This window comes from Lonchura striata, chromosome 6 (genome assembly GCF_046129695.1).
Source record: "Lonchura striata isolate bLonStr1 chromosome 6, bLonStr1.mat, whole genome shotgun sequence".
In the NCBI taxonomy this organism is placed as follows: Eukaryota; Metazoa; Chordata; class Aves; order Passeriformes; family Estrildidae; genus Lonchura; species Lonchura striata.
This window is the reverse complement of record NC_134608.1, coordinates 1,087,877-1,111,515: the sequence shown is the minus strand read 5'-3', so window position 1 is coordinate 1,111,515 and position 23,639 is coordinate 1,087,877. Positions and strand designations below refer to the sequence as shown.

At 52.3% G+C, this 23,639-nt stretch overlaps 1 protein-coding gene across 2 annotated transcripts; it reads left to right on the top strand.

Annotated features, from left to right (window-relative positions):
- Window positions 1-9,773: 9,773 nt before the first annotated feature.
- MIS18BP1 (MIS18 binding protein 1) lies at window positions 9,774-23,203 on the top strand. Of its 2 annotated transcripts, XM_077783865.1 has the most exons (16): window positions 9,774-9,949; window positions 11,220-11,333; window positions 11,587-12,092; window positions 12,834-12,910; window positions 13,515-13,642; window positions 14,721-14,811; window positions 15,044-15,207; window positions 15,844-16,007; window positions 16,467-16,575; window positions 17,233-18,103; window positions 19,041-19,210; window positions 20,686-20,825; window positions 21,296-21,444; window positions 21,881-21,965; window positions 22,524-22,566; window positions 22,697-23,203. In XM_077783865.1, the coding sequence occupies exons 1-16, from the start codon at window positions 9,856-9,858 to the stop codon at window positions 22,786-22,788; spliced, it is 2,997 nt and encodes a 998-aa protein (XP_077639991.1). In that variant the 5' UTR covers window positions 9,774-9,855; the 3' UTR covers window positions 22,789-23,203. The 2 variants fall into 2 exon arrangements, with proteins under 2 accessions (XP_077639991.1, XP_077639990.1); XM_077783864.1 differs by lacking the exon at window positions 9,774-9,949 and having other exon boundaries at window positions 10,761-11,333.
- The last annotated feature ends 436 nt before the right edge of the window (window positions 23,204-23,639 follow it).

The window sequence follows — 23,639 nt, the reverse complement described above, 5'->3', positions numbered from 1 at the left end:
CTCAACTCCTGTTTTGTCTCACACACCAGCTCCTGGGATCATCTCTTCCCAAACTCCTTTAGCAGCAGACCCTCGTGGGGGCCTCAGGGTTCTCTTCTGGAGCACAGGGATGCCAGCACTAGCTGGGGAGGGATCAGTGCCAGCACCACTGCCCTGATAAACTGCACAAATCCTGCAGCAAGAATGCTTCAAGGGACCTTAATTCCCTGAAAATCGAGAGTTCCAGGTGTCACTCCCCCTTCCCTAGGGAAACGAGCCAGAGCTGGGCAGCAGCCCTGACTCAGGGACCCATCCCACGTCCCACAGAGCTCCTCCTCATCCTCACGAGCAGCTCCAAACCCCACCGTGCCCTGCTGGACACCCCCAGTGCTCTGCCTGCTCCTCCCAGCCCTGGCACTGGTGGCACCGAGTGTGCCCAGCCCTGGTGGGCTCAGTGCCAGCAGTGCCCCAGCTCTGGAATGAAGCCATCCAAAGGGACACCACGATGGAGTAGCCATGGCAACCCCGAGTGGCTCCCTGCTTCCCTCCTCATTGCATCACTGCTTCCCTCCCAGCTGCTGCTTCTCCAGCCTCCTGGATAATTCCCAGGCCCAGCTGGGACACCAATGCTCTTGGAAAACAATTTTATTAACAGACTTTTTGTTTTGTTTTATTTTTGTTGGGTTTTTTTTGTTTGTTTTCTCTAGAAAGTGCTTCAGCAAAATCAGATTTTATCAAAATAGGAGAGAGAGGAAGGAAAAAGATACCACCAGTGCGGAGTCTTAGTGGATGGAAAGCTGGGATAGCCATAAAAGTGTGGAGCAAAAACTCCACACCTGACACTAAATTTCACCAGAAATGGACTGATGAACTTCAGCCCCACAAAAGGAAGGGGCAGATTTGGCTGCCTCCCACAGTCTTAATGGCTTATTTATTTGTTAATTACTATTTTTGCAGTATGTGAGAAAGAAAAGCAAGAAATGTATTTGATATCTACAACAACATATACTCCCTGTAACCCTGCATGGAAGTTCTGCCAGGAGAAAATTGAATTGGGAATGTTGGAATCCCTGAGGCTGGAAAAGCCCTCCCAGCCCAGGGAGTCCCAGCTGTGCCCCATGCCCACCTTGTCCCCAGCCCAGAGCTCTGAGTGCCACCTCCAGGGGACACCTCCAGGGATGGGCACTCCAAACCTCCCTGGGCAGTGCCAATCCCTGAGCTCCCTTTCCATGGGGAAATTCCTGCTGTGCCCACCCTGAGCCTGCCCTGCCCAGCCTGAGGCCGTTCCCTCTCCTCCTGTCCCTGTTCCTGGAGCAGAGCCCGACCCCCCGGCTGTCCCCTCCTGGCAGGAGCTGTGAGAGCCACAAGGTCCCCTGAGCCTCCTTTGCTCCAGGCTCAGCCCCTTCCCAGCTCCTCAGGAACTCTCCATTCCCTTCCCAGCTCCTCAGGAACTCTCCATTCCCTTCCCAGCTCCTCAGGAACTCTCCAGCCCCTTCCCAGCTCCTCAGGAACTCTCCATTCCCTTCCCAGCTCCTCAGGAACTCTCCAGCCCCTTCCCAGCTCCCTCAGGAACTCTCCAGCCCCTTCCCAGCTCCCTCAGCTCCTCCTCCTCATCTCTTGAACAGAGCCATGAGTTCCCTTTTGGCAAACCTTCCCACTCTTTGTGACTTCAGGGGAGGAGGAATCTGGAATTTCCTTCAGTTCTAACAAGAGTAGAAAGGTTCATCTCTGCAGCCCAGAATGATGACGTTGGTGTCATTGATGGGTTGGTGACTGAGACCTACAGGATTTTAATCCCCTGGGATAATCCATTACTGAGCTTCCCCTTGCAGTACCAGCAGCAAACCACCCACGTGACTCTGGAACCCCATAAATCCAGAATGCAAACACAGCCACATTGCCTCCAGGTCCTGCTTCATGCACAGCAACTTGCCCAAGAACCCATTCGTGCTGTCAGTTCAAAAGCCTTGTTTGCAGGGACTCCTTGCAGGAATCTGAACTTGCTCCCTCTCCCTTCCCTTGGAATTAGTATGCCATTGTGAGGATCAAGGCCATTTGCAGGAATATAAAATATTCAATTAATAAGGCTCTGGAATATTTAATCATGACATTGAAATGCTAAGGAGTGCATTAACATTTATTATCCCCTACAAAGGATGGATCTCCAGCTCTGTGCCCGTTCCAGAACAGCCCCGTGGAGCTCCAGGTGGGGTTTTGGGCTCCTTCCTGAACCGATGCTAAAAGGCAACATTAATGCAGATTAGGCTGAATCTCATCACCACTGGAGTAACACTCCAGGAGAGAATGAAACTACCAACAGCTCTTGGTTCAAAGAACTGAGGGGAACGTTTTCTTCCCCATTTCCAGTTAGCAGGGAATTACACAGGGAGTCTTTCCAGCAGTGGCTTAGGCCTTGGTGAAGAAAAACAAAACAGAAAAGCACAGGGCTCTGCTTTAAGCATGGTTCTGTTTTACACCATGTTAGCTCAGGCCTTGCTCAGATGCACAAGTTTGATCTATTTGTTATTTCTGAGGTGATTTCTCTTCCATGAATGAAAACACTGCTGGGAAATGACCACCAGAGAAAAATCCTCTTTAAAACAGCCCTAATTATGAGCCACAAGAATTTTTTTATTTCATTTGTTACTTCTGCATAACTTCTTGCTAAATCTTGGGGCAGGTTATGGCACTGGGAGAACATCTCGCCCCACAGGGAAATGTCAGCCTCTGGTGGTTTAACCCCAACTCATCATCCTCATCCTGAACCCAAATCACTCCCAGCTCCTGGGAAGGAACTGAACTCTATCCCAGCCCAAACCAGGGCACTCCATCATCACAATGTGCTGTGTGTTAATAACAGGCACAACAAATTTGTCTTTAAATTAAAATCAGCCTTGCAGCCAGTGGAGATTACTCTAAGGGATCACTTAGCAAAAACACTCAAAAGATAAGGAAAGTTACAGAGACGAGTAAAAATAAAACTTTGCCAATAAGGGAAAAGACAACAAGGATGTTTTAAAAGAATTAACAGGTGAAATTATTGTAATAGCTTAGACTTGTTATTGGGAATCAATACAGTAATTCTTAGAGAATGCATAAAACAAATATTTATCTTTTGTGCTTGCAAAGATGCTGAGGGGAATATTCATTTTTTATACTAGCAACTAAATATTTTCTATTCAGTCACTGTTTAAATAAGATTATTAAGTGACTACAACCTGAGCTTACCACAGTTTTCACAGAACTTGTGAGCAGCCCCCAAAAGCTCCAGAACGTTAAATGGGACTGGCCAGCCAGGCAACACGAGGCAGGCTGACAGTGAGGGGGCTTGGGGTGGCAGATTAATGCCCAGGATGGTGATAGGATTTTAGAAAAATCTCTACCTGAATGCTGACAGCGAGTGATAGAAGAGATGGGGTCCCCATGGCTGGCACACAGGAAGCTGTTCAGAGATTCCAAAAGCTCAGTATTTATACCTTTGCAGCTCCAGCTAAAAATAGCACTACCCACAACACTTAGGTTCCTTAGTAACACTGCTTCATCACAGCTTTGCACAAACCCGCACAGGTCTGGCATTTTCTGCGTGCCAAGCCCAGGCAAGCACAGCGTTCTCCTCCTCGGGGCGCTGCTGGCAGAGCCTCCTGGCCCGCCAGGGTCAGCACATCCACTTCAGTCAGCGGCTCAGCAGCTCCCAGCCCTGCTCTCCATTCCCATAAATGCCCCACAGAAACGTCTCGAGCCACGTGGGAAATAATAAAAGTAAGAAGACTTTCAGAAAGCTGTGAAAGCAGGCCTCAGAAATAGAGCACAGAACTTAGGACTAGCTGCAGCTCCCTCCAACACACAGCCAGAATTGTAATTAATAACCAAACTCGGAATTCTCATTCTGAGGAGATGCAGGGGAAGATGCTCACCAGGAGGACAGGGAATTCCTCCTGCTCCTGTGCAGGCAAAGCTTCAAATCCCCAAACTCAGAGAGAAACCGGTCCAGAAGCTGCAGCAGTGCCTGGCTCAGTGCTTCCAGCTGGGACAGGCTGGGATTGTTCTCCAGGGACAGCCAGGGAAAGAATCTCTGGGAAAGGAGAGAATCAGCGGGGCCAGCACGAGAACCAGGGCTCAGGAACTAGCCAGGAACACTCGCACACCGAAACAAGAAAGCAGCAGCCAAGCACTACAGGGAATATTAAGGAATGCATTCCAGCAGCAGTGGGAAAATGAGAGGGGAATTAAAAATGAGCTCAGGTTGTGACAGCTGTGGGACAGGACTGAGGGCAGCACTCAGGAGCCCGTGGGGGTACGTGTTCCTAGGGAACCCTGCTGGGCAGGGGAGCAGCTGGAAACTCAAAGCAAAACCATTCCAGGTAGGAGGGAAGGAAGGCACAGTTTTCTCACGGAGGTGACAGTCACCAGAACAACTGCCTAAGAGTTGGGGCTGTTTCCTTTACAAGTCAGAAATCATTCACTGAAACCCAGAATGTCCTGAGCTGGGAGGGACCCACAGGATCATCCCAGCCCCATCCCGGCCCAGCTCCCCAAAATCCCACCCTGTCCATCCCTGGCAGCGCTGCCCAAAGGCTCCTGCAGCTCCGGCAGCCTCGGGGCCGTGCCCGTGCCCTGGGGAGCCTGGGCAGTGCCAGCCCCTCTGGGGAAGAGCCTTTCCCTGATTCCAGCCTGAGCTGCCTGGCCCAGCCCCAGCTGCTCCCGGGGTGCTGTCCCTGGCAGTGTCATTTCTGTGCCTCACGTGGCAGCAAAATCAGCCAAAACGCTCGTGTGGTGCGAGGGGACCGCGAGCGGGAGGGCGGCAGCAGCAGCTCCGTGTGAGCGACGAGCAGCCGCAGCTTTCCCGAGGCAGCTGCGGGAATGGCCGGCTCAGCTGTGCCGCGCACCGGCCCGCTCCCGTCCCGCAGCCTGGCTCCAGCGGCTGCTCCCGGGCGGAGCGGGATCGCGGCGCTGGCAGCGGCAGGGATGCGGGCAGGGATGCGGGCAGGGATGCGGGCAGGGATGGATGGCTGCAGGCAGGGATGCGGGCAGGGATGCGGGCAGGGATGCGGGCAGGGATGGATGGCTGCGGGCAGGGATGCGGGCAGGGATGCGGGCAGGGATGCGGGCAGGGATGGATGGCTGCGGGCAGGGATGCGGGCAGGGATGCGGGCAGGGATGGATGGATGCGGGCAGGCAGCTCCTGCCACCTCGTGGGGACAGCGCTCCTCTCCCATCGCACCTGGGCGCTTCTCCTTCCCTCCGGAACGCTGGGCTTCCCCCGGCATGCAGAAATGTTCCCTCACGAGAGGAACCCCAGCCCGGGCACAGCTGCTCGTAATTCATTTTTTTTGTTGTTCATTATTTTTCTGCTATCCCTAAAGCACAACCTCCTTTCCCACTCCCTCCTTCCACCCCCCGAGCTGCTGGCTGGGAACATAAATAATCCTAAACCAGAGGAGGAAAAGATGAAATAAGAATAAAACACCCTAAGCACAGTGTGTGGTGTTCTGTCAGTCTGCTTCTTCACAGAGATACAATGAAATCCAGCAGGAAAACGTTTCCTTAGGTTTAATGAAGACTATTCACTAATAAATCAAACCTATATATGTATAAATATATGAAATATAAGTATTTTCTTCCAGCTGCCCCAAACAAAATAAACATTTGGGTTTTGCTTCCAGACATGCAATTAATTAAGATCCCAGAAAGCTGAATAAATATTTTTCTTATACCTCTATACCTGATATATATAATTTACAGGATTTGATTAATTGACAAGACTTGTCAAAGGAACCTCCCAAATAAAGGGAAAAACCTTAAATATTTCCATGAAAAAACACAGAAAAGCACACCCCCCTCAGCCAAACAGCATGCAGGGGTGTTCTGGGGTTTCTCCCCAGTTTATCCCCACACTGCAGATCTCACCGAGGTGTCTGGGCTGTACAACCCACACCACAGACTTTTGGGGTGGAATTTCTGCAGCTGCTGCCAAAACTGCTGATCCACCCAGGGCAGAAACTTCAGCTGCATGGGTTGCACCTCCACTGGGACCTAAAGAGGCAGAAGTCTGGAAGGGGCACTTGGAAAAGTTTTTAGAATGGAATCATCATCCTTGCCCCATGAATTTTTTTTTTTTTTTCCATGAAGATTTTGATTGCCATCAGCCACCTTCCCAAAGAGAAGCAGCAGGATTCCCAGTTTTAGGTGCTTCCTGGTAATTGCAGAGATCCACATGGATAAATCCCAGTAAAACCCACTTTCCTCCTTCTAAACCCACAGCACAAGCAGCCGATGAGGCTCAGAAGTCACTTAGAGGCCTTGAGCTAAATCTGCATTTATTGTTTCCAGGTGCACCTCTCTGCCCCAGAACCACTGACACTCAACAAAAATCAAATTATCTCTTTTACCCTCAACAGCTTTTCCTGTTTCATCTGGATTAGTCTTTCTTTTCTGAATAATAGACCCGATCTCTTCCTTTATGGAACAAACAGCAAACAAGCTTAAAATATATTCAAGAAATGCCATTTATGGGAAAAAAAAATGTATTTCTGCCAGAGGGGAAATTTAGATGGAATATTGGGATTTAGGAATTCCTGGCTGGGAGGTTGGAGAGGGGCTGGGCTGGAATTGCCAGAGCAGCTGTGGCTGCCCCTGGACCCCTGGCAGTGCCCAAGGCCAGGTTGGACACTGGGGTTGGAGCAGCCTGGGACACTGGAAGGTGTCCTTGCCCATCCAGGGGTGGCACTGGGTGGGATTGAAGGTCCCTTCCCACCCAAACCATCCTGGGATTCCATTTGGGAAGCTCCACTGGCATCTGGTAACACAAACAAGAGGGGACCTGCTCAGCCATGCTAATGTATCTTAGGAATTCTAACAAAATTTGTAGGAATTCCACAGCTACCCAAATTACACCCACAAATCTCACACACGCGTTTGTTCCTGGAAAGGAGGAATTTCTCCTTGGGAAATTGGGCTGAGGGTGTGTGCTTTCCTGTGTTTTTTTCATAGAAATGTTTAAAGTTTTTCCCTTTTTTTGGAAGGTTCCTTTGACAAGTCTTGTCAGTTAATTAATCAATCCTGTATATTGAGTATAGAGGTATAAAAATAAATGTTTATTCAGCTTTTTGGGATCTTAAATCTTGACTTCCTGTGGATTTTTTGTTCCTGGAATGAAGCACAATGGTGGCTTCTGCAACTAACTGGAGCAAAACGAATTTTCTTTGCTTTTGATCATTTAGGCAAAAGCTGAGCAGATAAGGAGTTAAGAAATATCTGTAAGGAGTAAATGATGGCTTGAACAGGGGGTTTTGTGCTTTTTAAGGACACATGAACCAAATGCAGCCATGCCAACTGTGTGAAGTCAGTGCATCAGAAACCACAATCAGACATTTCACTGATGCAAACCCTAAACACAGCTTGTTATCCCTGTCGTAACTTTTCCATGGTCTCATTCTCTATTCCACCTACACATCTGCCAGCCCCATTCCTTCCCTGGGAAGCTCCAGCAGGACTGTCAGAGCCCAGCACATCCCTCTGGCTGCCCTGGCTGCTCCAGACCCTGGCACAAAGTCACAAACACCCGTGGCTTCCATCTTAGCCTGTGGAAAAAGCTGCCAACTCTGTGTGAGGAATTACAGCCACAAGAGTTTGAGTAGTGTGGGAGTTAACACAGGGTGGAAAAGTAGAATTTTGGGGTTTTTAGAATGGGGTTCAGGGGTACAAGATGGAGGAATTTGGACATATCCTGACCTTCTTCTTGCCCTCCATGTCTTGCTGTGCTGGTGACACTTTTCTGTTGGTTTAAGGTACAGACACACTGTCCAACATAGATGATAGATATTGGCTATATTGTAAATATAGCCAATATAGCGCACATTGTAAATATATTGTAAATATAGCACACATAACTTTTGAGTATATAATGTAAACTCTGCCCGAGGTGAGACGCAGATTGCCATGGCCGAGCTGCTGGACAGAGCTCAGCAGGGCAGAGAAAGAATGTTCTGGATAAGGAAAAATAAACACCCTTGAGAAGCTGATCCTGCACATTCAGACTTCTTTAGCTGCATGGCCTGGGAAACAAGGGCTTTTACACTCTTGGGGTCAGCCCAGCACCGAGACCCTGAGACAGGAGCAGCCTAGGAGCCAAGGCCAGGCAGATGCCAGCAGAGGAAATGCAAAGCTCCCTTGTGTTTCCATGGCCCCCTCCCCTGACACTCACCTGCCTCTGATCCCGCACTGCAGCCCTGGGGGCTCCTTCTCCCGAATTCTCTGGGGAGCAGCAAGCACAGCTCCCTCTCTGCTCTGTTAACTGGCCTGCTAATTAGCACGTGCATCTCCTGCAATGAACCCAGTCTTTCATTATTTTAACAAGCTGAAAAGCAGCAAACAGGACCCCAAATTAACACCTTGTTTCTAAAGACAGCTGTTTATTATCAACAGGCACACACTGAAGTAATTTTGTACCCAGACCTGAGTTTCTAACTCACCTGCTGGGATTAATTTGGGAATCAGACACACCTGATCCCACTGCAGCTGCTTGTTAGCAGGACTACAGCTGGCTACACCTGTGACTCCAATTTATCCTCTATTTTTTATGCATTATTCAAGTAACTTCCCCTGTTTGCCGCTTGACCTCTGAACCCCTACTACACGATCTTCCGGCCGGGACACACCAGAGCCTGCCAGGCCTGGGGCTCTGCCTCCGCCGGCTCCCGCACACCGCAAAGGCTCCGGCGAGCCGCGGCTGCGCCCCGCGGCGCTCCCGGGGCTCTTCGTAAGCTCCGGACCTTCCCGTGGAGCCGCGTCCCGGCCCCGCCTCAGCCCCGGCCCGATCCGGTTCCCCCTTCAGCCCCATCTCGGCCCGGCCCCGTTCCGTCCCCGCCTCGGCCCCGTTCCGTCCCCGCCTCGGCCCCGTTCCGTCCCCGCCTCAGCCCCGTTCCGGTCCCGCCTCAGCCCCATCTCGGCCCGGCCCCGTTCCGTCCCCGCCTCAGCCCGCCCCTCTCAGCGCTAACGGTTGCGGAGCCCGCCCACAGGCGGACCGAACCACCATGCCGAGGGGAGGGGAGCTCGAGCATAGCCCGGGCCTGCTCCCGCCTGCCTCAACGCCATCCGGCAAGGTTTTTATTTCGTAACACCCCCCCGCGCCCGCGCTCGGTGGTCTCGGCCCGCAGCTCCGCCAATCGGCGGGCGCGGCGGCGGCGCTCGAATCTGTGCGCGGGCCCGTGAGGGGAGCGCGGCGGGCCGGGAGCGCCGCCGGGCCTGTCCGCGGCCATGGCGGGGCCGGGGCTCGCCGGGGACCGCCGCGGCGGGGTCTGCGACATTATCGCCACCCCCAGCCGCCGCTCCGCCTGTGGACAGCCGCCAGTGCGCTCGGTGTTCCTCAGCAGCATTCCCGCGGGGACGCTCACCCCGCTGAAGCAGCTCCTGCAGGGCCAGGGCAGCGGCGCGGCCGCGGGTGGCCGCGCCTCGGGCTCGCAGCTCGGGGAGCCGGAGCGCCGGGATGATGGCGACAGCCGGGCCGGGCCCGATCTCCAGAGCCGGGCCGGGCCCGATCTCCAGAGCCGGCCCGGGCCCGATCTCCCGAGCCGGCCCGGGCCCGATCTCCACGGCCGGGCCGGCCCCGATCTCCAGAGCCGGCCCGGGCCCGATCTCCAGAGCCGGCCCGGGCCCGATCTCCAGAGCCGGGCCGGCCCCGATCTCCACGGCCGGGCCGGGCCCGATCTCCAGAGCCGGGCCGGGCCCGATCTCCCGAGCCGGGCCGGCCCCGATCTCCGGAGCCGGGCCGGGCCCGATCTCCCGGGCCGGGCCGGGCCCGCCGCCGAGCGGCCGCCGCAGCGGAGCCTTGCTGCGGAGCCGGCCGCGCAGGAGTCGCCGCTCAGGATCTTCCAGCGGATGAAGGCGCGGGCGGAGCGGCAGCGCGCTGTCGCCCCCGACGTGATCCTGAGCCCCGCGGCCCCGCAGCACCGCAGCGCCCAGCCCGGAGCAGGTGAGTTGTACGAGCCCCCGGTGACTCCACGGGAATGGTGTGAATGCCGGTGTGGATAGCTGGAATAAAGAGCGCAAAGGTGTAAGTAAACCTGAGTTTGGGTCACAGAACTTCTAGGCGTCTTGTGTTGTAGTAAGTGACATCCCTGATTTTCACGTTCTCCTAGACCTCTTCATTCTTTACACTAGTCCACAATGCCAAATTACAGGAATTATTAGCAGTTCTTTTTCCCGAACGGTTTTTATTATTTTGGAGCACACTGGAGTCTCCTGTTGAAAGGAAAGAGCTCTCAAAGCTGCTAGCAATTGCCTTAATCCTTTCTCCTTGGAAGGCCCATGGAGAGGACAAAGCCCCTTGACACCAACACCTTGGGAAGCAATGATTGTTCCACAGCTTCTCCAGGAGAGCTGTCTCAGGTGTGAACATTTTCCCTCTGGTCCCGCTCATGGCTCTTCCAGGATCTGAGAAGAGCAGCCAGAGCCCCTTGGTGGCTGTAGAAAACATCAGCACTGGTTGCACCCCAGCTGCTGGGATTAAAAAAAGTTGGGTGGTGAAGTTTTTTAGTGCTGAAATATGTCTGCAGCAGTGCTGATGTCTCTTCCCTGCTCTGTATCGTAGAGGATTCCCTCCCTTTGGGTTTCCTTCCCCTCTGCCTCGCTATGGCTCTAATTGTTCTTTATGTTGTGTTCATGAGTGGGTTGGATGTGTGCAACACCTTCAAAAACACCTTGTAACTAAAACCAAAATTGCTGTAGCTATTCCTTATGGTCTGTGCAGGGAAGAGAAATGTTCATGGAACCGTGCCTGGGGTTTGAAATCCCACTGGGGTACGTTCCTGGGCTCTCCCTGCTGGTTTTTATCATTATCCATGACATGGTGAGATCCAGTGCCCTCTCAGCAGGTTTGCAGCTGGCACCGAGCTGGATGTGACCCTTTTTTACAATGGGGGTGGGCAGGCCCTGGCACAGAGAGGAAAGAGAGGAAAAGAGCAGCTGTGGCTGCCCCTGGATCCCTGGCAGTGCCCGAGGCCAGGCTGGACAGGGCTGGGAGCAGCCTGGGACAGTGGGAGGTGTCCCTGCCATGGCAGGGGGTGGAATGGGATGGGTTTTAAGGTCCTTTCCTACTCAAACCTTTCTGGGACTCTGTGGGGATTTTTTTAATAAAAAGCATATAAAAGATCATATTGTTCCCACCTCCGCCCCCCATGAAATGTTTTTCTTCCATAAATCTAAAGAGGGTTTTGGGGTTTGTTTGTCTGGTTGTTTTCCAGAGCCAATTTTGCCTCATGTTCCCAGGGAAGAGCCCCCAGCAGAGCCTCCCGTGCTGGAAACCCCCCAGAAGTTCTTCCTGCGGGTGAAGTGGCAGCTGCTGCAGCAGCAACAAGGTACTGGGCTTGCTCTGAGAACACAAACTCCCTGCAGGCAGAGAGCCATGGCACTGCTGAGCTTGGGAAAGCCCTCTGAGGCCATCAAGTCCAACTGTTCCCCCAGGACTCTCCCCTGTCCCCAAGTGCCACATCCACAGGGCTTTAAATCCCTCCTGGCATGGGTCTCCCCCACCCCCTAGGCAGCCTCTTCCCATGCTTAAACATCCCTAATTTTTTTGTTATTCCTTTTTTTTTTTATTTAAATGGGCAGCTAGAACACCTTCAACCCAAACCCAGCAGAATGTTCCTCCTCCCACAACTGCAGAGAATCCTTCAGGGCAGCCTGCTGGTGCTGAGCAGCCAGGGAATGAGCCTGCACAGGATGTGGACTCTGATAAGGATGATGTGGATGTTTTCCTGGTGGAATCTATAGAAGTAGATGCTGATGGAGAAATGTCTCGAAGTGCAGTGTCTACTCCTTTGCAAGTGAACTCCACCCCTTTGAAAAACGGGGATTGGGCGAGAGGAAGGTGGGGAAATGGAGAACATAGAGAGCTTCATGAAGACAGGAGAGAGCTGCAGCCCAGCAAAAAACCAGCTGCTCCAGCAGTGGAAAAGGCACCCGAGGCTAATCCTGAAAAGTCCCCCCAGCGCTTCTGTAGCATCATGCTCTGCTCTCCAGTCCAAATCCCAAGGAAGCAGAAGCTGGCAGAAGAACCCAAGGCCCCTTCGGATAAACCTCCTACTGATCAACCTGCTGGCAAAGCACACAAAGAGGTGGGAGAAAATAATCCCTGAGGGAAAATTAGAAATTCCTCTGGGCTGATAGCTGGAAGTTATTCTTTTTCTTGTCAAAAGCAAGGAACACTGAGAGGAGAATAAATTGTTATTCCATTAGATTTTACCAGTAAATTTTCCCGTGCAAAGGGTTCCTTTTTTTCCATGCTCCAAGATGACAAACGTTGAGGGTCTGGATTTTTTTATGTAAAAGAAGCACTTTTGGTTTAGTGTGCACAAGCCATGGTGTGATCAAGGGCCCTGCCAGCTCCTGGCTGCCTGCTCAGATCCAGAGAGGAGAGACCTTTCCCAGCTGGGCATGAATCCATCCAGGAATGCGCTGTTGGGCAGGGGAAGGGCTTGGCTTTCCTATGGAGCATCCAGCCTCCTGATCAATTTAACTGGAGCAGAATCTCTTCCTAGGAGAGCAGTGCTGCATCCCTGGGATTCCCTGGCACAAGCACACCTGCCCAAGGCCTGTGCTTTCCTTGTTCTCTGGGGAAATCTGGGATTGCAAGGGACTTGTTCTCTTCTTCCTCACCATGGCCTAGAGTGTTTGTTTCTGAACTAAACCAAGTTACCTTCAGGACTGAGCCGAGGATCAGATATCCTCTAGTATTCCAGATTTGTAGCTTAGAAGATACTGAAAGAGATACTTCTGTTATTGGATCTGATCACTGAGGGGGCCTAGGTAATAAATACTTCTAAATGATTTATTTTCTTTTTTTTTATCTGAAACAGAAAAACATCTGCCTGAACAGTTGGAGGATTAAAGTGCTGCCTGGAAACATGGCAATCTGTGTGGATGGGAAAAGGAAGTAAGAACCAATTTATTATTTAAATGTAAAGTAAACCATGGACATCAAACATGAGGTAATGGTGCAGAGCTTAGATTTTGTCAAGGAAGAGAGACAATTCCTTTGTGTGGGCAAGAGGAGGAGAGCCAGCATCCAGGGAGCTACTGGTGAACTCATTTCAGAGTCCTGTGCTGAGATAATCAGAAAGCTTCAGAGAAATAAATCAAGTATCAAATAGCTCTGGACAGTTTGGGTTGGGAGGGACCTTAGAGCCCATCCAGCCCCACCCCTGCCAAGGGCAGGGACACCTCCCGCTGTCCCAGGCTGCTCCAAGCCCCCTCCAAGCTGGGCTGCAGTAATGAGCTGGCTTCATCCCAGCTGCTGTCCCACGAGTGACACCTGCAGCGGTGACTCGTTCACTTTGTCCCTGCCCCGGTGTCAGGCACAGAGGCAGAGCTGTGTCATTCCCGGCTAAGAAGGAAAACTGAGCCCAGAGCACATCCTGCCTGCACCTGAATCCCTCAGAAAGCAGGGATCACCACCCCTCCCTGATGGAGTGCCAGCATTCCAGACTGCAGTCCCTTCTGGAGGTGATTTCCGTGGTTGCTGTTGTGTCTTTTGCCAGGGACACGAACCAGCTGTGGCACAGCAGCGCCGTCACCGAGCGCATCACTCACAACCAGGTGCAGACCTCCTCGGGAACTGTCTACCTGCTGCAGGGCAAGATAGACACAGCTGCCATGAGGAAGGAGGGTGAGCTGCTGATTCTGAATGCCTTACAAATAACAGACTCTTTCAGCTTGCTTTGGAGCATGTGGGATTTGTAAGGAAATGGGATTTCCATGCAGATGGAAATACAGGACTTGTTCTCCTTGCTCTGTGTGCTGCTCTGGCACGTTGGCTGGGAATGAGCTGCTTGTCAGTGCTCACAGGCAGCTCTGAGGACACAAAGATTAGTTGGAATCATGGAGCTGGAGGGACCCACAGGGATCATCCCAATCATAGCCCTGCCCAGCTCCCCAAAATCCCACCCTGTCCATCCCTGGCAGCGCTGCCCAAAGGCTCCTGGAGCTCCGGCAGCCTCGGGGCTGTGCCCATTCCCTGGGGAGCCTGGGCAGTGCCAGCCCCTCTGGGGAAGAGCCTTTCCTGATTCCAGCCTGAGCCTCCACCCCACTTCCAGCTCCAGCCGTTCCCTCAGCATTACTTCCCCTAACACAGGTGTGCCCCAGGTGTGTTACACCATATTTACACAACACTCCCTCACTGTGGGCTCTTTCAGGCCCATGGATGGAACCCAGGGCACAGGGAATATTTCTCTGCCTGTCCTGAGATATCCTGATCCCCAGGAGAACACTGCTTTTAACCTTTGTCTATAGAGAAAGCTTCCAAGACTTTGGGATGAATTGGAATCTGAGTGTGTGAAGTCAACAGTAGTATAGTTTATCACAGAGTGAAAAATTTAGAGTTTTGGGTTTTTAGTATGGAGGTGGAGAGAAGACAAGACAGAGGATTTGGGTTTTGTCGGTTTTGTCTGATCTTCTTTTTGTTCTTCATCTGCTCCATTGAAGATTTTATTACTTTGCTAAGAAGTTATATTTGTTTCTATATTAATATTCTGAGAAGGAAAAGTAGCAGCATAAGGCTTGTGAGCAGAGTGGCTCTAGTGCTGCAGAGGTTTCCTAGACCCAAGAGTGAGTGGAGTGTGCTGGATGGAATAGTCTGGGCCAGTTCCTCTGATGTTGGGGTTCAAGAGGCTCTGGGGGTTCTCCGGTGCCCCGAGGGAGTGCAAGCCCTGCTGAGCTGCTGTTCGTGTCCCCTGTGCTCCCCTCAGGGTTCCCCTACCGCTTCATCAAGAAGTTCACCTTTGGCTTCAACAGAAGGTGGAAGGAGTACGTGGAGGAGTTTCTTGAGGAAAGGAGGAGGTAACTTCTTCGGACATTCTCTATCATTGCAGTGTTCTAAGTGTTCATTGAGGCTTTGCTTTTTGAGGGTATTACAGCAGAGGAGTGTGAAATGTTTTAGATGTGGGCATGAAACCACTCTGCTGTGCTGGGCCACCAGGCTCCTGCCCACCAGGGCTTCACATCCTCCCTTTTGTTAAAGAACAGCTTCCTCAGTGGCTGTTATTTCTTGTCTCAAACTCCAAACCATCAGGAAAGAAGGAGTTCAAGATAGTTGTGGGGAGGAAAACGAGAAGAGTGACTCCATGGGGGGAACTGATGTGTTGGAGACCACAGAAAGCTCAGCAAGCAGTGCAAAGAGACCTGCACTGAGAAACTCCACCTATGAGGTATCACCAGGGAATGATGAGAACATCTGTGAGTATTTAACAATCCTTTCCTTTGGAAAAGACACTGGGGCTGTCTGGAGTGGGTTGTGTTGGTTGTGTTTCCAGGAAATGGCTGTAAAGCTGTAAAGGCCCCTGCTTTGGCTCAGCCTCTGAGTGCAGTGCCTGCCTCACCACGGCACTGACAGCTCTGGGGTTTAACTCGGCTCTGGGGTTTAACTTTTCCTTGTCCAATGGGCCTTTCCCAAACCCCATGGTGCTGTTTGTTAGTGCTGGAATCAGGTTTTCTTGCTAGCACTGTAAAAGCTTTTCACTCATTACTCCCATTTATATTTCGCTCTTATTTGTCTCAGTGAGCAGCATGTGACAACTTTTCTTTATCATTCTCCCTCCTCAAATGACTTTCACAGTATTTATAACCTTTTAAACAAAGTAAAAGTAAAAAGTTCACCACAGTAAATTTTATCATTTGTGAAGCTTCTTACTTCAGTCCCGTTATTTCTATTGCAATGCTTTGAAAAGAACAACTGGGGATGTTTTACATTTCCCTTGTAGTCCAGTTTAAATACAACATTGTTCCTCTTGCTTGTGAAACCTGCTAAACTGAATTTTCCATGCAGTGTTTGGGATAAAACTCTTCTTTCTTTGGGCTTTTTTTCCCTTGCAGCCATAACACCAAATTACAGCTCCAGGAATGACTCCGACAGGGTCTACACTCGCAGCGGGCGCCTCATCAAACCCCCCCTGAACTTCTGGTGTGGGCAGAGGGAGTTTGTGGATCAGAACCTGAATGTCACCATAGAAAAGGGAGGGGTGGATTATCTCAGCCTGGTAAGATCCTCTTAAGTGTGACTTAAATAGAATTATTAAACTTGGCCAGGTAGGGAACAGAACAGGTGCAGCTCTTAGAGGCACCTGAAGAGAAAGGAAATCTTGGAAACATGATCAAAGTATTAGAAAACACACCAAAAATAGTCTTATGTCCATATTATCAGATAATTGTGATCTCTAAATCTGACATAATGGGGAATTCTTTCTGGGGAAAAAAATGGTGTTTTGAAAGATAATTTTATCAGACAGGAATTTGGTGAGGTCCCACCTCAAATCCTGGGGTCAGTCCTGGGCCTTTCACTGCAAGAGAGACTCTGAGGGGTTGGAGTATTTCCAGGGAAGGGAACAGGGCTGGGAAGGGGCTGGATCCACAGGAGCAGCTGAGGGAGCTGGGAAGGGGGCTCAGCCTGGAGGAAAGGAGATTAAATTAGTTTTAGAGTAAATTGTTTTATTTTGAAGATGCTTAGTAGTGAAAAACCCCCAAAAAAGACCAGTTCCAACTCCAAGAAGAATAAACAAAAGGAAGACATGAAGACAACAGAGGAAATGCCAAAAAGCCAAAGTAAAGGTAAAAACTAATTTTTTTTTCTATTTTCAAATTATTGATGGAATCGGTGGAATTGAGTGGGTGCTGGAGCAGTAGGGTTCGGTCTGTTAATGCAAAGAAATGATTAAAATATTTTAATGATCAACTGCTTTTTCTCTGAAGAGTCATCAGAGTAGCATTCATGTGGAGTTTCACAGCTCCAAACAAGAACTGTGTTTGTAAATCACTTTGTTAATTACATAACGGGAACACAGGGATTTCATTCTGGAAATTGAAATGAAGGGATTTGGATTTTTTGGAGTTCACCAATCCAGTGACCTGCTTTTTAACGTGGATGGAAGAAATGAAATGTTGGCCAGAAAATCTATTAATAGAATTTTTAGTAAAAATTTGGTTTTAGTAGAGTTTGGGTGGTGCTAGAAGCCTGGGAAGAATGTGCAATATAAAGCAGAAGTTTCTCTCTTAAAGCAGCTGCAATGTTTCCTGCAGAAAGCTCTCTGGAACAGAGCAGAGTTTTGGGGATGTGCCTGCTCAGTCAGTAGAGTTTCGGAGAGCCCTTGAGAGCAGCTCTGAGTTTGTAGTTTGGCAGGTAAAGCTGTGGAGGGGTGCAGATCCCTGTGCTGCGAGCACAGCAGGACCCGCCCCGCGCCCCTGACGGGCTCTGGCTGCCTCTTCCAGGGAAAGGCAGCAAGAGGGGAGCCACGTCCAGGGGACACCCCAGATCTGCCGGCAGCAGGAAGGGACGGCGCTTCCCTTCGGATGAGAACGATCCTGGAATCAGGAGCACACAAACGAAATCCCAGCTCCCTGCCAGGGCGGCTTCCTCAAACACCAGGGGGCTGAACCAAGGCAGCAGCAGAGCCCCGGAGGCAGCAAAGAGAGCAGCAGGCTCTGGAGAGCCGAGCACGTACAAGCAGGGCTACAGGTACTCCCTCAGGTCAGCCAGGCAGCGCCTCCCGGGAAAGGAGAGGATTCTCCTCACCGAGGAACCCTCAGAGGATGAGGAGGAGCACTCACCCAGTGAGGGCAGTGAGCAGTCCAGTGAGCGCATTCCACTGGTGATCAAGAGGAAAAACACGTCTGGATTAAAACCAGGGTCTCGAAGGAGGAAAACTTGCTCTGGCCCCAGAGGTTCCTGGGACAATGCAAGCAATTCCCGTGGCCAAAGGACAGGAAAGGCCTCCTGGAACGGGCTGGTGAGGCTGAGAGAGACCGAGTCCAGCGATGAGTCTTCTGAGTCCTCTTCTGAGGGGATAACATCCTCTGAGTCCAGTGCTTCCCTCCTGCCTGCTCAACCCAGGAGGGCACAGGACAGAGCCAACCAGACCAGGCTGGTCGATTCCAGCACCGAGCCCGAAATCCAGAAGGAGGAAATTCACAGCAAGGACAGGAATGCCAGAGTACCCCAGATGAAAACAAGCCATGGAGTCTCCAACAGTGCCAGGGATTCAGCAGCAAAACTGAGAGAGGCAAAAGGGCAGAAATCTCTGGAACTTTTTCCAAGGGCAGCTGATGATTGGTCTGAGAGGGAATTACAGAACCTTCACAGGTAAGGGCTCATTCTGTGTTCAGAGGAAAAGTTTCCCATAGGCATCAAAAGGGGTTGAATGTTCTGGACTGGGGGTTTTCAGATTAATGATTTCCCGGATTTCCTTGATGTTTGAATTCCCTATTAGAAATATTCACTATTTAATTTCTTATTTCCTTATTTTTATTCCCTATTATTCCCTAATAATAACTAGAATTATAATTCCCTATTAATTTTCTTTACAAATGGAACATCAGTATAATATGGTGAAGGCCACAGGTGAAAAGGGAGCAGGTTCCCTCCTCAAACTGCAGTAACAGGTTAAACATGGTGTGGTTTTGTGAGCAGGTTTGGTAAGGGCAGGTTAACTGCAAGTGTGTTTAATTAATCCATCATCCAATTACTTAAACCACTGGGCAATATTTAATAGACACAGAGTGTAAAATGGCCAAATTTGGGTTTACCTCTTTTAGATGAGCAGGAGCTGAGGTCTGAGGGGACCTGCACAAGTGAGCATGAAATTTATCTTGCGACACATCTGTCAGTTGAAGGTGTTCAAATAAATTTGCCTGCTCTGAGGAAAAGACACCACAGGATCCCAGGATGGTTTGGGTTGGAAGAACCTTAAATCCCACCCAGTGCCACCCCTGCCATGGCAGGGACACCTCCCACTGTCCCAGGTGTTCCAACCCCAGTGTCCAGCCTGGCCTTGGGCACTGCCAGGGATCCAGGGGCAGCCACAGCTGCTCTGGGCAAGGAGAGGCCAGAGCCAACAGAGGCAGAGCCCAGATTGCCTCAATCCATGGCCCAGGTCATTGCCAGGCAGGTGCCAGGGCTGTGCCCCACAGGTGCCCTGCCTGGTGGCCCCGTGCCCTGCCTGGTGACACCGTGTGGCCCCGTGCCCTGCCTGGTGGCCCCGTGCCCTGCCTGGTGACGCTGTGCTGTGCTGTCCCTGCAGGGCCATCGCGACCTTCCCGAAGCACAGGAGTGGCTTCTGGCAGGAGGTGGCCATGGCCGTGGGGTCCCGCTCGGCCGAGGAGTGCCAGGGGAAGTACCTGGAGGAGCAGGAGGGGAAAGGCTCCAAACAGCAGCCCAGGAGAACCACCTCAGGAAAACCTGAGAACAAAGGTGCCAGCGTCTTCTTTCTGGGTGTTGTGTGGGTGGAAAATAATTTGGATTCAGACACTGAGGGCTGGAGCGTGTCCAGGGGAGGGAGCAGAGCTGGGAAGGGGCTGGAGAGTTCCTGAGGGAGCTGGGAAGGGAATGGAGAGTTCCTGAGGAGCTGGGAAGGGAATGGAGAGTTCCTGAGGGAGCTGGGAAGGGAATGGAGAGTTCCTGAGGAGCTGGGAAGGGAATGGAGAGTTCCTGAGGGAGCTGGGAAGGGAATGGAGAGTTCCTGAGGAGCTGGGAAGGGAATGGAGAGTTCCTGAGGAGCTGGGAAGGGGCTGGAGAGTTCCTGAGGAGCTGGGAAGGGGCTGAGCCTGGAGCAAAGGAGGCTCAGGGGACCTTGTGGCTCTCACAGCTCCTGCCAGGAGGGGACAGCCGGGGGGTCGGGCTCTGCTCCAGGAACAGGGACAGGAGCAGAGGGAACGGCCTCAGGCTGGGCAGGGCAGGCTCAGGGTGGAACCAGCAGGAATTTCCCCATGGAAAGGGGGCTCAGGGATTGGCACTGCCCAGGGAGGTTTGGAGTGCCCATCCCTGGGGGGATTTCAAAGCCCTGTGGATGTGGCACCTGGGCACATGGGGCAGTGCTGAGGAAGGGTTGGACTGCATGGGCTGGGAGGGCTTTTCCAGCCCCACCAATTCTGCTCCCATGGAATAAATCCACAAGAGCACATCAGGGTGTGGCTGTGAGCCAGGTCACCTTTTGGTGTGGAGGCTGGAGGATGTCATGAATGACTGAGGTGACAAAAACAGAGAGGAAAGAACCTTTCTCTTCTTGTGGAGTTTTCCAGTTGTTGGCATGAGGGGAAGACTTTCTCTGGCCTTCACCCCTCAGGGGAAAGAGCTCATGACATCCTGAGAGGCTCCTTGAGGCCCAGCAGGTCCCAAGCTCCTTGCAGAGCTCTGTCCAGATGGGATTTGGCTTCTTGGATGCCCAAGGGCAGCGTGGAGTCAGCACAGCCCAGTCCCATTCTCTGGTGTTTGCCATCCCCACACTGCAGCTTCATCTGGGGGCTGGATTGGATTAAGGTTTGCCACGGATACAAGTGGAGCCTGGCTTCAGTGAAAGTGTCCCTGAGCAGCAGAGCCCTTGAACCTTGCTGCCTCCTGACATGGGGACACACCCGCGGGTTTGCTCTCTGCAAGGCATGTGTGAGCACAGTTCTGTCACTGTCACAGTGAACTGTGTGTGTCATTCTGTCACCATGAACCTGATGTGTGACCCTGAAGTGGCTCTGGAGGCTCTGCAGTGACCCTCCCCTGAAGATGGAGTGGGGAAACTGCTTTGGAAAGCAAAAATTGTGTGAGAGAACGGAAGGATCCTAAAGAAGCTGTAAGAGATTTCACCAGAGGACGGACTGGGCTGTGGCACTGACTGCAGGCAGTGAATTTTAACCCCATAGCTGCTGTCTCAGACAATTCCTGTTTGGATCCTGCAGACAAGAGGGAGCCAGTGATCACTGCCAAGGTGGGCACCCTCAAGCGGAAGCAGCAGATGAGGGAGTACATGGACCATCTGGCCAAGGACAACCACGACGACATCTTCGTTACGACGCCCTTCCAGAAGAGGAAGGTCCAGGTAAACCTGGGCCAACAGCACCTGTGGGGCTGCTCTCCTGCTGGGTGTGCCAGGGCTGCTCCAGTCCCACCAGTAAAATCCTGGGGATCTGTGGGAAGAGGATTCTTTCTTCACGTGCTGTAGCAGCCCTTGGCTGGTGGCAGTGAGGTTGGACAGGCTGGGAGAGGCCTCTGCATGGTGACAGCACCACCTGAGTACTTGTCCTTCTGAGCAGTCCTGGGCAGCTTGGAGCTTGGGATTGGAACCAGGAATGGTTTTTTGAGGGTGTGGCAGCACCAAAACCCCTCAGCCAAGTGCTGGGCATGATCTGGAGGGGCACTCGGACCAACGTGGAGATGCAGGGCTGTGTCCAGTTCTGGGCACGAGGGGACAGGGGCAGTCAGAGCCAGGGCAGGGAGGAACGGAGGGGCTGCTGAAGGGGAGAGGGGCACTGCAGGCTCAGTGACTGACAGCTCTGAGGTGCTCTGCAGCTGCCAGCACTGCGAGGGAACCAGGACGGGGACACCAAGGATCTCACCCTCTCAGAGCTCCCGCTCACCCCCTCCTCAGGCCTCTTTCCCCCTGTGAAAACCCCACAGTGTGAGCACATCAGCCCAGGAATGCTGGTCCCCATCAACAGGTAGGAGCTCGCCCAGCAGCCCTCTGGGAGCCTCGGCACTGCCCAGGATCCCTTTTTGCCTTTGAGACAGATGGCTTTGGAGCTGGGCCAGCAGTTCACTTCCAGCCACTCCTGCGGCCTTGGTCTGCCTGGGGAAAGCTCTTCCCTGCAGCCCCGGGTGCTGCTGGAGCTGCTCAGCTCCTGCTCCCAGCCCTGGGAACGGCCTGGTTGGCCTTCAGCCTCAGCAGAGCCTCCAGTCCTGCCCCAAGGCAGGGACCCCCCTGGGAACCCAGAGCCAGAGGGGTTTTGTCTCGTGGGCTGGGCCGGGAAGGGGCTGGGGCTTGGTGTGATGCTGCAGTGGGATTTGCAGCCCTGACCCAGCCCTGCTGGTTCCCCGTGGGAGCCGGGGCTGGCTGGGGTCCGTGGCAGCACGCTGAGCCCTGCTCCCCGTGTCCAGGAACGACTACGACCGGCACGTGTTCCGCATGCAGAAGAACATGCAGGGCACCCGAGGCACCTGGGACAAGGTCAAGAAGAAGTCGGTAATGCTGCTTCCCCTGCCCACTGCCAGCTGAGGCAGGCACGGCCTGGCCAGAGGAGGCAGAACTCCGGGATCACAGCCCCCTGGGTGCTCTGGAAAAAATGGGAACCCTCCCTGGGTTTGGTGTCTGCTGCTGTGGAGAGAGGTTCCTTTGTGAGAAGGGAGCTCTTCGCTTTCAGGCTTAACTCCGTTGCTTTTAGTCAGGATTTGGGATTGCTTTGGAATTCCATGATCTTTAGGTTCTTGTTAAATACTTCTGAACAGTGGGAAAAGGAACAATAACCATAGGATATCCTGAGGTACCCGTAAGGGCCCCACAAGGATCATCTGGTCCAACTCCTAACAGTGACCATAAGTCACCTTGTATCCCTGAATTTAGGTATCAATTCTTCCACTCTCCCAGGCTCTGCAGCTCCTTTGGCTTTTCCACAAAACCCTGTGATCCTGGGAGCAGCTTGTGTCTGTGGTTCAGGGAAAGCAGTTGTGGAAATTCTGGGAAATGGGTCCCTGAGCTGGTGCTAATCCTGGCTGAGGCTCTTTCCTTCCTTCCCTCCCTCAGGCCACAGCTGCACATGAGACACCACCTTCCTGCAGAACCAAGAGTGAGTATTCCTGGCTCCTCCTCCTCATTCCCAGCTCCTTCCCTTCTTCTGTACCACCATGGGCTGTGTCCCATCAGCCTTGTGCTCTCTGAACCTTCTCTGGCCCTGATGATCCCTGTTTTTATTGCAGGAGTGACCCCGGCCCCAGTGGTGGGGAAGCTCTTTGTGACCGAGAGTCCAGAGTCGTCCAGTGAGGAGAAGGATTCCTACTTTTCCATGTGATGGATTCTGTGGATGTGTTGTTCACTGGCACAGGGCCTCCTGCTGCCCCTCTGGGAAGGAATGCTGGAATGATTTCAGTTTGGAAAAGTTGCCCTGCTCTGGTTTTATGTTTTACCTCCATTCCCACCCTGCCAGCAATGCTTGACTTTTCCATGTGTACAAAGTAGCATTTCCTTGTCCAGGCTCCTCCTCTCCGTGTCCTGCTTCTCCTGGGAAGGAGAAATGTACATAGAAACCAATGACTGCCAAGTTCTGATACATTTCAAGCTAAAGAAGTGGCTTCTAGGATATGACTGTATAATAAATTCAGGAGCAGTCCAGAAGGAACTGAAATTGCTTTTTAATTTACTCTAGGGGCAGCTTGATTTTTTAAATTTCCTTAGTGTAATAAACAAGGAGAAGCTTTTTACTCACAGATTACTCAGAGTTGTGGGCCAGCAGATTCCAGGAGCTGTCCAGCTTAGAATGGTGCCTGCAAGGCTTCATCCTCTTGGTTTGGAATCATGGAATACTTTGGGTGGGAAGGGACCTTAAATCCCACCCAGTTCCATGGACACCTCCCACTGTCCCAGGCTGCTCCAGCCCCAGTGTCCAACCCGGCCTTGGGCACTGTCAGGGATCCAGGGCAGCCACAGCTGCTCTGGCAATTCCAGCCCAGCCAGGAATTCCCAATTCCCAATCTCCCACCCATCCCTGCCCTCTGGCAGTGGGAGCCATTCCCTGTGTCCTGTCCCTCCATCCTTGTCCCCAGTCCCTCTCCAGCTCTCCTGAGCCCCTCCAGGCCCTGCCAGGGGCTCTGAGCTCTCCTGGAGCTTCTCCTCTCCAGGGGAACATTCCCAGCTCTCCCAGCC